We start from the raw sequence: 12,149 nt of genomic DNA on the forward strand, positions 1-12,149 counted from the left end.
TGTACGTGTGGGTTCAAGGCCCAGCTCCACTCCCAAGTCCAGCTTCCTGCTAGTGTGCACCCTGGAAGGCTCAAATAGTTAGGTCCCTGCCTCTCCTGTGGAAGACACAGGTTGAGTTCTTGGCTCCTAACGTTGGCCTGACCCAGGCCCAGCTATTTAGGGAGTGAACCAGCAAATGGGAGCTCTTTCTGTCTCTGTTTCACAAATAAAATAAATAAATTTAAAATGTGTATAGCAATTTGACAGTGTAGTTTTATGTTCATTGGCCAGACAATGAAAAATTGGGGCTTATATTCCACATGTATGTTTTCTCTAATTTTTGTAGTGATCTGCTTTTACCATAATACACAAAAATATAGGTCCACACGGATTGGAAAATTTTAAAACTGGTCCTTCATCAAAGGTAGTTTGAGTGGCACTGGGTTAACCAAGGACTTTGGAGAGAAAATGGGGTAGCCTTTGATCTCTCTGCTCTAGGAAATGGGGACCAGGAAGTGTGCCGAAATTGAATCCAGGCCAGAGATGCTACTGGGCACTGAGAGCAGAGGAGACTGGGATACGTCAGAGAGTGCAGGGGGTGTGTTCTCCGAGGACACAGCCGTTCCGCTTGGCAATGCCATGTGGAAATAGTTCTCTGACTTTCTAATGATGGCGGGCTGCACTGGGCCCCAGAGAGCCAACGAGTGTCAGCCAAACCGTATCTGCCCTTCTAGTCGGGCCACCTCAGCGTGCCCACAGCAAACACGCGTGCGTTCTTTTCTCTTCCAAGGGAAGTGGACAGCACAGACCCGAGGACAGGCACGCTGGCCATGCCGCCTCTGCTTCTGAAGGAAGAGCAAGGCTCCCATGAGCTCTGCCGTGCGAACTTGGGCTTCCTATTGCCAAGACCTTGCTCAGAACCAAACATCTCCACGTCCGTCATCCCAGAAGAGGCCCCTCATCTTCTGAAAGGGCAGCAGAGAAAATCTGAAGGTGAGCTGGGCGGTTAATTCCACGGCAGTTTCTTTATTCTTTGGGTCAGCAAGTGTTCATTTACTGTGCCAGGCCCTGGTGGGAATGCTGGAGACTCAGCCCTGGACAAGACAACAGTGACCCCAGGCCTGGTGGGATGTACATTCCTGGGGGTGGGGGCCACAGGCACTACACCAGTAACCCAGTAACACACAGTGATGAATGCCATGGAGAAGAATAAAGGGGGGTGGGGGTGGGTTCGAGGCGGTGTCTTAGTCCACTTGGCCTACTGTAACAAAAGACCGCAGTCAGAGGCGCTTCAAAACAACAGAAGTTTGTTTCTCACAGTTCCAGAGGCTGTGAAGTTCAACATCAAAGCAGAAGCACATTTTGCATCAGAGAAGGCCCATTTCCAGGTGCATAGGTGCTTGCTTCTCACTGGGTCCTCCCACAGTGGAGCATGGAGTCCCTTGGGCCTATTTCATAAGGGCACTCAACCCACTCAGGAAGGCTCCTCTCTGCTGACCTCATCATCTTCTCAAGGCTCACTTCTCAATACCAACACCTTGGGAATTCTAATTTTAAGAGAAGAATGTGGGGGCAACACAGACATCCAGACCTGAGCAGGTTGTTTGAAATTTTACGCAGGTTGAGTGAGGGCAGGTGTTTGGCCTAGTAGTTTAGATGCTGGCTGGGATGTCTGTGTCCCATGGCACAGGGCCTGGATTTGAGTGCTAGCTCCAGTCCCCAACTCCAGCTTCCTGCCACTGCAGACCCTACGAGGAAGCAGGTGAGGGCTCAGGTAGTTGGGTCCCTGCCCGCCTACCACCCCGTGGGACACCTGGATTGAATTCCTGGCTCTGGACTTCAGCTTGGCCCAGCTCCAGCTGTGTAGGCATTTGAGGAGTGAACCAACAGATGGGATATCTCTTTCTGTGTCTATCTCTCTGCCTTTCAAATAAATAAAATGAAGAAGGTAACCTGAGTAAACACCTGAAGAAGAAGAGGAAAAAGCCCTGTGTGTATTTCAGGGAAGAATGTTCCATGGAACAAGAAAGGCCATCTGAACTGTAACGGGTTAGGTACAGATTAGACAGCAACATGCTGTATGTCAGAAGAATCAGACTTCAGAATATAATCTAAAACGCAAGTTTGAACAACTTTTGAAAGGATGCATTTTAAATAGGTACAGAATTACAAATTGTATCTTATGATTCCATCTCTCCTGAATTACCTGCATCCTGGATTTAGAATCTAGTTTAGATTATATGTTAGTATTTCTTTTTCTCTGCTGTGTATTACAACTATACAGTATTCCATAGTATGACTGTACCACAGCGTGCATACTCAGTCTTCTGTTGATGGCTGCTTCCACTTTTTAATTGTTATAAAATTACTATGATCATTCTTTTTAAAGAGCTGTTTTACTTACTTGAAAGGCAAAGTGATGGGGGGGAGGAGGGAGGGAGGGAGACAGAGAGAGAGAGAGAGAAAGGCATCTTTCATCTGCTGGTTCACTCCCCAAATGTCTGCATTGGCTAGTGCTGGGCCAGGCTGAAGCCAGGAACCTGGAATTCCATCTGGGTCTCCCACATGAGTATGAGGAACTCAAGTGCTTGGGCCATCTGCTGCTGTTTTCGCAGGTGCATTAGTGGGGAGCTGGATAGGAAGCAGAGCAGCAGACACTTGAACTGGCGCTCTGATATGGGATGCCATCCTCACAACCAGAGGTTTAACCCATTGCACCACAATGCTGCTTTACTATGGTCATCCTTGTACAGATCTTTTTGTAAAGATCTTTCTCTTGGGTAAATTCCTGAAAGTAAAACTCTTAGGGTGAGTGAATGTGCAATGTTTAAGAAGCAGCCAGAGCTTTTCCCAAGTAATTGTGCTACCTATAAAGTTTCAGTTGCTCACATTCTCAGGAACATTTGATGTTGCCAGTCTTCTTGAACTTTAGCCATTGTGGTAGACATGTAAGGGTGTATCATTGTGATAGATCCATTTTTTTTAAATTTAGTTTTGATCTCAACAATTATATTTCATTTCTAAAAGTTCCACTTGTCTCTTTTCCAAATATTCTTTGTTCAATATTGAGAATGTCTTGCTGTTTTGATGATTCCATCTTTTATTTCTGCACATATTTGAGACACTGTTATTTATTTATATGCTGTATTTGATAATTCTGAAATTGGAAATCCCTGGGATCTGAATTTGTTGTTTCTGGTTTCTACTGACTTGTGCTATTGTCAACCCTTTTTCTTGAGGGTTTGGAAATCTTTATTGTGAGCTCATGTTTGGCTGACGTTTATCTGTGGGAATCTTGGTGGCCTGTGAACAGGATGCTTTCCACCAGAAGGACTTGAATATGCTACTGTGAGATGCTAGGATCATTGCTGACCAGAGTCTACCTTAGCCTCATTGCTAGATCCCTGCCATACAACTTCCAGCTACAAGGGGCCCCAGACTTATTAGCCAGATAGTAGCACTGATGCCTGTGTTTCTCCTTGGGACAATGTTGCCTTTGGTATTTACTTACCACTCTCTTAAACCAATCAGCCTAAACCAACAGAAACAAATCTATAACCCAACAAGTTGCATTCATTGGCTTATTGCAGTAAGAGATTGCACACCAGAGGAACCATGATCCATCTCAGCAAATACAAGAAAAAATGGAATAATTACTATGGGATTTGGGGAAGTAGGGTACAATTTAAGTGGCATTTAAAAATTATTTATTTATTTATCTATTTATATTTGAAAAGGAGAAAGAATGATAGGTAGAGATCTGTCATCTGCTGATTTAATGCCCAAATGCCCACAACAGCAAAAACAATGCCAGGCTGAAGCCAGGAGTCCAGAACTCAATTCGGGTCTCCCACATGGGTGGTAGGGACCCAACCACTTGAGCCATCACCTTCTGCCTCCCAGCATCTGCATCAGCAGAAACCTGGATTTTGAAGTGAGCCAGGACCCAAGCCCAGGTTCTCCAATATGGGATGCCAGGGGGCATCTTAACTACAGAACAAAATGTCCACCCCAGACCCAAGGCCTTATTCCTCAAAATCTACGAAGTTGGCTCTGTGAAGAGTAAAGACATTTGGTTCATTTTCAAAGTAGGGTGTTCAGCTATGAGTAAAAAATTACTAACAACTAGCTAGCAGAACAGCTTGTACTTGTGTGAAAAGTTGTAACCTAACGTAACCTACAACAGCTAGGTTGCAAACTGCAAAAGTGCATGCACCTGGAAAGTCCCAAAGCCGAAGGGCATTGAGCAAATAGAACATTGGGGTGGTTAACTCAGCAAAACTAAAGCAGATGGAGATAATAAAACCTAGCTGACCTCCAGGAAGACTGGAACCCCATAGTGTAAGCCAATGGGGAACCGGGGGAGGGATCCACATGATGGAGAATAAATTGTTTAATGTAACTGCTCTGGGTGTGCCTGACCACCAGACACCTGATCTTGCAAGACCATGAAAAAAGTCTCGCTTTCGCAGCACTTGCCGAGTCCAAGTCCACGTCCACCCTTTGAGTGAGGTGAGGATAGTTCCCGGAGTCCCAACTCTCAGCAGTGTCTCTTCAGCCTATCTTGCCCCTCTTCTTCAGCAGTATGGTAATCATTAGCTCTACCGAATGTTTTCCATTCCTTAAACAAATACTGTTCTTTCCGCTGGAACATTATGCCATCCTTCAAGTCTTACTGAGATACCAATCCTCTGGGAAGTCTTCCTGAACCACACCCCCCCCACCCACACCGGATGAATTGCTATTCCTCTGGATCCCCACAGGGTCCTGACACTTGCCATGCTGAGTTCTCACTGTTTGTGTGCCTGTGGTCTACACACAATGGTAAATAAAATGAAATCTGGTCTTTCTTTTTTAAAGATTTATTTATTTACTTGAAAGAGTTACACAGAGAGAAGGAGAGACAGAGAGAGAGAGAGAGAGAGAGAGAGAGAGAGAGAGAGACAAAGGTCTTCCATCTGCTGGTTCACTCCCCAGTTGGCTGCAACAGCTGGAGCTGTGCCAATATGAAGCTAGGAGCCAGGAGCTTCTTCTAGGTCTCCCACGCGAGTGCAGGGGCCCAAGGACTTGGGCCATCTTCTACTGCTTTCCCAGACCATAGCAGAGAGCTGGATTGGAAGTGGAGCAGCTGGACTCAAACCGGCACCCATATAAGATGCTGGCACTGCAGGTGGCAGCTTTACCCACTGCACCACAGCACTGGCCCAGAAATCTGGTCATTTTCAACAAAATGGATGAATCTGGAAAACATCATACTTGGTGAAATAAGCTAGTCCCAAAGGGACAAATACCATATGTTCTCCCTGACCTGTGATAACTAGCAGAGCACCTAAAAGGTAATCTGTGAAAGTGAAATTGACACTTTGAAAAGCAATGACTTGAACAGCCCTTGTCTTGCCTGTTGAGGAACAGTTTTTTTAATACTATTTATTGAACCCTTTAATTAACATAGATTTAAGCACATATGTATAAATCAATTAAAAATAGATGTCAGTAAAAAATAAGAGTGATAATAAGAGAGGGAGGAGAAAGAGGGTTTGGGAGTGTGTGTGGGAGGGTGGGCACTGTGGAAAGAATCACCATGTTATTAATGTTATAATTTTGAAGTGTATGAAGTTTGCAACTATAAAGCTGTATAGTTCTGCATACATTCCTACAGGCTTAATTCTAAGGGTATACTTTAAAAACTTGCCATGGGGCCCCAAATCCCCTTAAGCTGGGTGGTAAAAATTCCATCCTAAGTGTTAAAGTGATCATGGATAGGATTAAGGGTCTGGTAATAATAATAGAGTTAAAAAGGAGTGAATGCTCCAACATGGGAAGCAGTCCACACAGCAGACTCATAGACTGACAGTCGCCTTAAGTAGTACTTTGACCTCAGAATCAGCCCTTAAGGCATTCTGGTCTGGCTGTAAAGCCCATGAGGGCATTTCAGGCATAGAAAGCCAAGACACAGGCAAAAAATTCCTACATGAAGGATCTCGGTGGATGAGACCGCAGTGAAAGAAGTGGTCATCATAGGTGGATTACTTTCCTCTGAAGGGAGGAGAGAACTTCCACTTTGCTTACGGCCTTGTCTAAATACTGATGGAATTTGTGGCTTCAAAAGGCTTCCAGTTCATGTCAGGAGCCTCAGTGATCACTGACGTCAACAATAGTCACTGTGAACTGACTTCCCATGCAGGACCTCTGTTCTCAAAGAGTTGTATTATAATTATGTCGAAGTGCTCCCAAAAGATGTATCATTCTTGGGTGCTTCATTAAAGTTAAATTTCTTTAAAAAAAAGAAGAAGAAATGAAGTTAACTTCAAGATGCGATGACTTTGAACAACCCTTGTCTCCACTGTTGAGGAATAGTTTTTGTTTTGCTTTATTCTGTTATTTTTTTTTTTTTACCGTGCAAATTGTTGAACTCTTTACTTAGTATAGAGTTGGCCTTCTGTATAAAGTTAACCAAAAATGGATCTTAGTGGAGAATGGGACTGGGAATGGGAGAGGGAGGAAGGGGAGGGGTGGGAGAGTCAGTGGGAGGGTGGGTATGATGGGAAGAATCACTATATTCCTCAGGTTGTCCTTATGAAATGCATCAAGTCTGTAGTCCTTAAATGAAATGTTTCTTTTGGGGGAAAAAGAAAGGTAAAGAGAGAGGGAGGGAGGGAGAGAGAGAGAGAGACCTTCCTTCCATTGATTTACTCCCCAAATACCTACAGCATTCAATGCTTGCCCAGGGTGAACCTGGGAACTAGGAATCTAGGTCTCCTATGTGGTTAGAAGAGACCCAGCTACTTCAGTCATCACTTGCTGCTTCCTAGGGCACACATTAGCAGGAACCTGGAATGGGAGACTGGAGCTGGGTCTTAAACTACAGTGATATTGGATGCAGGTGTCAAACACCCATCCCACTCTACACATTTTAAAAGCTTTCAGCACATACTGCCAACTGTCCTACAGAGAGATACTACCTCTACATTCCTGCTAGAAATCTTTTAGACTAGGTTTCATTCTACATCTTTTAGACTAGGTTTCATTCTACATCCTTCCTGACCAACACTGGATGGTAATAATACATGAAAGGGTTTTTAAATTTAATTAATTTATTTATTTGAAAAGCAGAGTTACACAGAGATGGACACACACACACACACACAGGTCTTCCCTATACTGGTTCATTCCCCAAATGGCCACAACGGCTGGGGCTGAGCTGGGCTAAAGTCAGGAGACAGGAACTCCATCCAGGTCTCCCACGTGGGTGGCAGGGGCTCAAGCACTTGGGCCAACATTCACTGCCTTCCCAGGTGCCTTAGAAGGGAGCTAGATTAGAAGTAGAGTAGTTAAAACTCGAACTGGCACTTATATGGGATGCTGGTGTCACAGGAGGTGGTTTAACCCACTGTGCCACAACACCGGTCCCTGAAAGGTTTTTTGTTTGTTTTTGTGGGTTTTTTGCTAACTGAGGAGGAGGTTATTCATATGGTCCCACTATAAATAACATGCAGTTATATTTCTGGATTAACTTCTAATATCTTTTCCATGAAAAAAATCTTAACCTCTAAAATGCTCTGTATGAGAGCAAAGATTTTTGTCTGTTGTTCACAGCTATATAGTGCCATCTTCTGGGACAGTGCTGGCCAGTAGACACTCATCATGTATTGAACCAATGCATAAGAAATTGAGGGGAGAGGGTGAAGTGCCTAGGTCAGCTGTGCTGTGTGGGGATGCCTCTGCCCCCTCCTGTTGGAGTCCTCCTCTTAGGTAACTGTTTTTCCCCCGAGGTTGGCTGCTCTACCTCTGTCACACCCTCGTGAATTCTGTTTCTCTGTAAGCAAAAATTCAAAATGACAGCCTGTCCCTACTACAGAAGTATTTTGTTTGGTTTTCACAGCATTAAAAAAAAAACACACACACAAAGAAATAAGAGGGATATTTCACGTAAAATCTGCATTGTTTTGGCTTCTCTTGACAGTTGGAAGATCTAGCAATGCTAGGTTGTCCATCTGGATTAGACTTCATCGGTCAGAGCTGGGTAATGCTGCCCTTCATTTGGGGCTCATGATCTCAATTCACTACTGTCCCTGTTTGTCCCACTTCATCCATTTATGTGACCTGTTTTGACCTTGGAGACACTGGCCAATGTAGATATGGTGGATGGGGTTTAGGGGACCAGTACACCTTTTTGTTAAGAAGAGAAAACTTTTAGGTTTTATTCCACTGAGTAAATCCACCCCCACACCCCTTATGTCCTCTTTCATTTTTTAAAAAGATTTATTAATTTTATTTGAAAGGCAGAGTTACAGAGAGGCAGAGGGAGAGAGAGAGACAGAGAGAAGTCTTGCATCGCTGGTTCACTCCTGAAATGGCCGCAACAGCCAGAGCTGAGCTGATCTGAAACCAGGGGCCAGGAGCCAGGAGCTTCTTCCAGGTCTCCCAGGCGGGTTCAGGGGTTCAAGGACTTGGGCCACCTTCTATTGCTTTCCCAGGTCATAGCAGAGAGCTGAATTGGAAGTGGAGCAGCTGGGATTCGAACCTGTGCCCATATGGGACACCAGCACTTCAGGAGGTGGCTTTACCCACTATGCCACAGCGTCAGCTCCTCTTTCATTTAAAAAAAAAAAAAATGTGTATATTTGAAAGGCAGATTTAGAGAGAGAGAGATAAAGGAAAGATAGGCACAGAGAAATCTTCCATCTGCTGATTTACTTCTCAAATGGCCACAATGGATGGGGCTGTGAAGGCAGGAACTGAGTTTGGGTCTTCCATGTAGGTGGCAGGGGCCCAAGCACCTGGGCCATCTTCCACTGCTTTCCCAGGGGCATTAGCAGTGAGCTGGATCAGAAGTGGAGCAGCCAGGACTCGAGACAGAGCTCATATGGGATGCAGGCATCACAGACAGAACACCAGCCTTTCAGTCTATGACCTATCTAGTTACTTAGCTGTTGGGAGGCAGTTAAACACAAATATTTGCACATTTCTGCACAGTCCAGGCTTCCCAAATGAAAGCCCTAGGAAACCAGCCTAAAAGATGCTTGGCTGGCTGATAAGTGTTGGTGCTTAAAGACCAGCTCCCCAAGAGCTGTTGACTTCCACTCCAAGGTAAGAAAACTTGAAGACATTTTTCTGCTTTGTCTTCAAGACACCTGTTTACATTTTAGTCAAGGTCTCACTTTCTCTGGAGTGAAAAGTGGGACCCCCCACCCCCACCCCCTGTACCACCTGGGTTTCATCATTTCAGGGCTCTTTCCTGTGTGCTGCAACCGACCACACATGCAGGGACACACCTGGCTGTCATCATGTCGCATGTGGGGAACTGTTGCTGTGGATTCATTCTGAGTTGCCAGCGGCCATCTTGGCATGACCTTCTCATTCCAACACAGGGAACTGGCCCTCTGAGTGGTCGGTGTTCTGTCCTCTGACCCAGAGACCGAGTGCTTCCCGTTGGAAAGTACATTTTAGTACAATAGGCCCCATTAGCTGTAAGGAATATGTTCCAAGACCTCCACTGGAGGTCTGAGGCTGTAGCTAGCATCACACTTGATATCTAATATGTTTTTCCCATCCATACACACCTATGACAAAGTTTAATTTACGAATCAGGCACAGGAAGAGAGTAACTAACAACAATAATAATCAAATAGAGTAATTATACCAGCCTACTGTAATAAAAGTTATCTGAATGTGACTTCTCTCCAAAGACTTTTTTGTACTGTGCTCACCTGGTTTGTTGTGATGATATGAGATGATACAGTGCTGAGTGATGAGTTGAAGTCAGGAGGATGATGGTCGTGACGTGGTGTTGGGTCTTACCTGAGGGTTACTTGGAGACAAGCACTGTTGCGACACCCTGACTGGGGGTCTGATAACTGAAGGGCCTCCAAGTGCCCCGTGGGTGGGTGGTGTACACAGGGACGATTCCTGCCCCAGGCAGGACCCAGCAAGATGAAACAAGAATTTATCACGCTGCTACTCAGGTTATGTAATTGAAAATGTATACATTGTTTATTTCTGGGACTTTCCATTTAAAATCTTCAGATCATGAAATTGCAGTGAAGGGGACTACTGTATAAGACAACAAGCCCTCCTAGTGGCAGTAGCCTGAAGTTTTATGTAATCATCCCATACTTGCTTCCATGTGGATTCCGCTGGGAAAAAAACTCTTAATTTCTACAACTGTTCCTTAAACCATGGCAATTAGATGACTCCATCCAAAACCCTGGTTTTCAGAGCATGTTCAATCTACAACTAAAAATATCAATTATCATGTTTTTCTTGTAGAATTTTCTACATCTGATCCAAAGTACAGTAGCTGCAGAATTGAGGTAAGCTTTATTCTAATATATTTATTTGGCTTAAGGATTAAAACCCAAGAACGTTTGTTGTTAGAGGCAAACGCCCCCAAACAATTCAGAACCAAATCCTTAGAAATTATATCTTGGAAAAACAACGAACAACTCACAAAGGGTTTTGAGAGTGGTAAATCATCCCTGGGAAAATCATGCCTTCTCATGTGCGTGGCTGTTCTGCAGTGTTTCCTGTTCTCTCCATGCCCAGGTGCATAGCCTTCATGGCCATGTTGTCAAGTTGCTTTTTTTTTTAACCTACCTAGAAATTAGATGATCCTTTTCATCCAGTGGTGGAATGAGTTGCCTAGTTTTCTAATTGATAAAGCAAGCTTTTAGAGAGATATTGCAGTTCTTTAGTTTTCTTAGCCATCGGTATCCCGTAAGCTGTTGAGGACAAATTATTGATGTATAGGTACTGCTTAGTGTTATACAAAGGAGTTTACTGGCCTTAAGAAAAGTTAATGTGTGTGTCTAGGAAAATGTTTAAGCACCAGAGGAATCTGCCTTTATTTCCCAAGTCAGTGCTGAGAAATGGCAAAGATCACCATCCGTGGGTAGGGACCGTCCAAGTCCCAATCTGTATAAGGCCTGTGAAGTCACTGAATGTGGCCCTGCAGAGGCAACTGCAGGCACAACTTGAAATTCAGTAAATGTATTGTGGGCTAGTTTGTAAGGTGATCATTTTACATGGCCCACATGGCTGTTATAAATTTCCAAATGGCTCTCGGCAGAAAAAAAGTTCCCCATCGACTACACTGCAGTGCATCTTCTAATGCCTGAGCTTCTAGGGTCAGGTTTCTGTTCCTTCCCCCTTACAGGTGACAAGAGAATGGAAGCTACACACAGACTCACGCCTGTAAATACGAGCGCACCTCAACATCTGTGCTGAAAGGGAATTTAAAAATCACTTTATTTTGGTGCCAAAAGTTTTTTTAAATCCATTCATAATTTTTTCATTATGGGCATTTCCACAAATTTTGCGAAGCTCTCCATGTATTCAGATTGAATTAGGTCTTGAATCTGTATACACGGGGGGGGGGGGGGGGGGGGGTTATAGCATAGTGGTTGCTAAGATGAATATTATACATTGGGTTACACTGACCTCTAGAGGTTCATAGTAATAAAAACTACCTTGGTTTGAAAACAGTTGCAAGGCAAAGGCAAATGCAAAGCCGTCCCGGATTGCTAATTTTCTAGTGCAGACTGTGGCTCATTTGGAAGCCATTCTCCACAATTCAGCACATAGTGACTAGTAGTTATGTCCCAGGTACACATTACTACCAGTCAATAATCCAATGAGCATTGCTAACTGCTCTCTGGGATTTCAAAAAATCTTAAATCGGGAAGCAGGCATTTAGCCTAGTGAGGCACCTGCATCCCACATGGGAGTGCTTGGGTTCAATTTCTGCCTCCGACTTCCCATTCCAGCTTCCTGCCATTGGGGGTTCTGGGGGGAGTTCTGGGGGCAGTGTTGATAGCTCAAGTAATTGGATTGTGTTTCCTCCTCCTGGTTTTCACCATGGCCCACATCCGGCTGCTGCAGGCATTTGGGGAGGGAATCAGCAGAGAAGTGTTCATGCTGTCTATCTCTCTCTCTACCTCTTTCTGTGTCTCACAAATAAATTTTAAAATTTTATTTTAATTTAAAAGATATTAATTCTATGGAAAGTTAAAAGAGAAAAGAAACAAAATGGCTCTTATCATGAGGTTTTAATCTTTACATTATATCACCTTCATTCAAAATAATAGAACCATAATTTTTGCATTTATAATAATCTTGGTTTTAAAAAGTATTTTTTATTGGTTCTAAAAATCTCCTGGGAAGGAAAATTT

The 12,149-nt window shown here is 44.0% G+C and overlaps 1 protein-coding gene across 2 annotated transcripts in view; it reads left to right on the forward strand.

The window, feature by feature from the left end:
- MAP3K19 (mitogen-activated protein kinase kinase kinase 19) overlaps positions 1–12,149 on the forward strand; it is a 62,248-nt gene that overhangs the window by 36,717 nt on the left and 13,382 nt on the right. For both annotated transcript variants that reach the window (XM_051849600.2, XM_051849601.2), the window contains 2 exons: positions 770–972; positions 10,249–10,292. In XM_051849600.2, the coding sequence (XP_051705560.2) occupies positions 770–972; positions 10,249–10,292 (247 nt within the window). The remainder of the gene's footprint in view (positions 1–769; positions 973–10,248; positions 10,293–12,149) is intronic.

Source organism: Oryctolagus cuniculus, chromosome 3 (assembly GCF_964237555.1).
Source record: "Oryctolagus cuniculus chromosome 3, mOryCun1.1, whole genome shotgun sequence".
Taxonomy (NCBI): Eukaryota; Metazoa; Chordata; class Mammalia; order Lagomorpha; family Leporidae; genus Oryctolagus; species Oryctolagus cuniculus.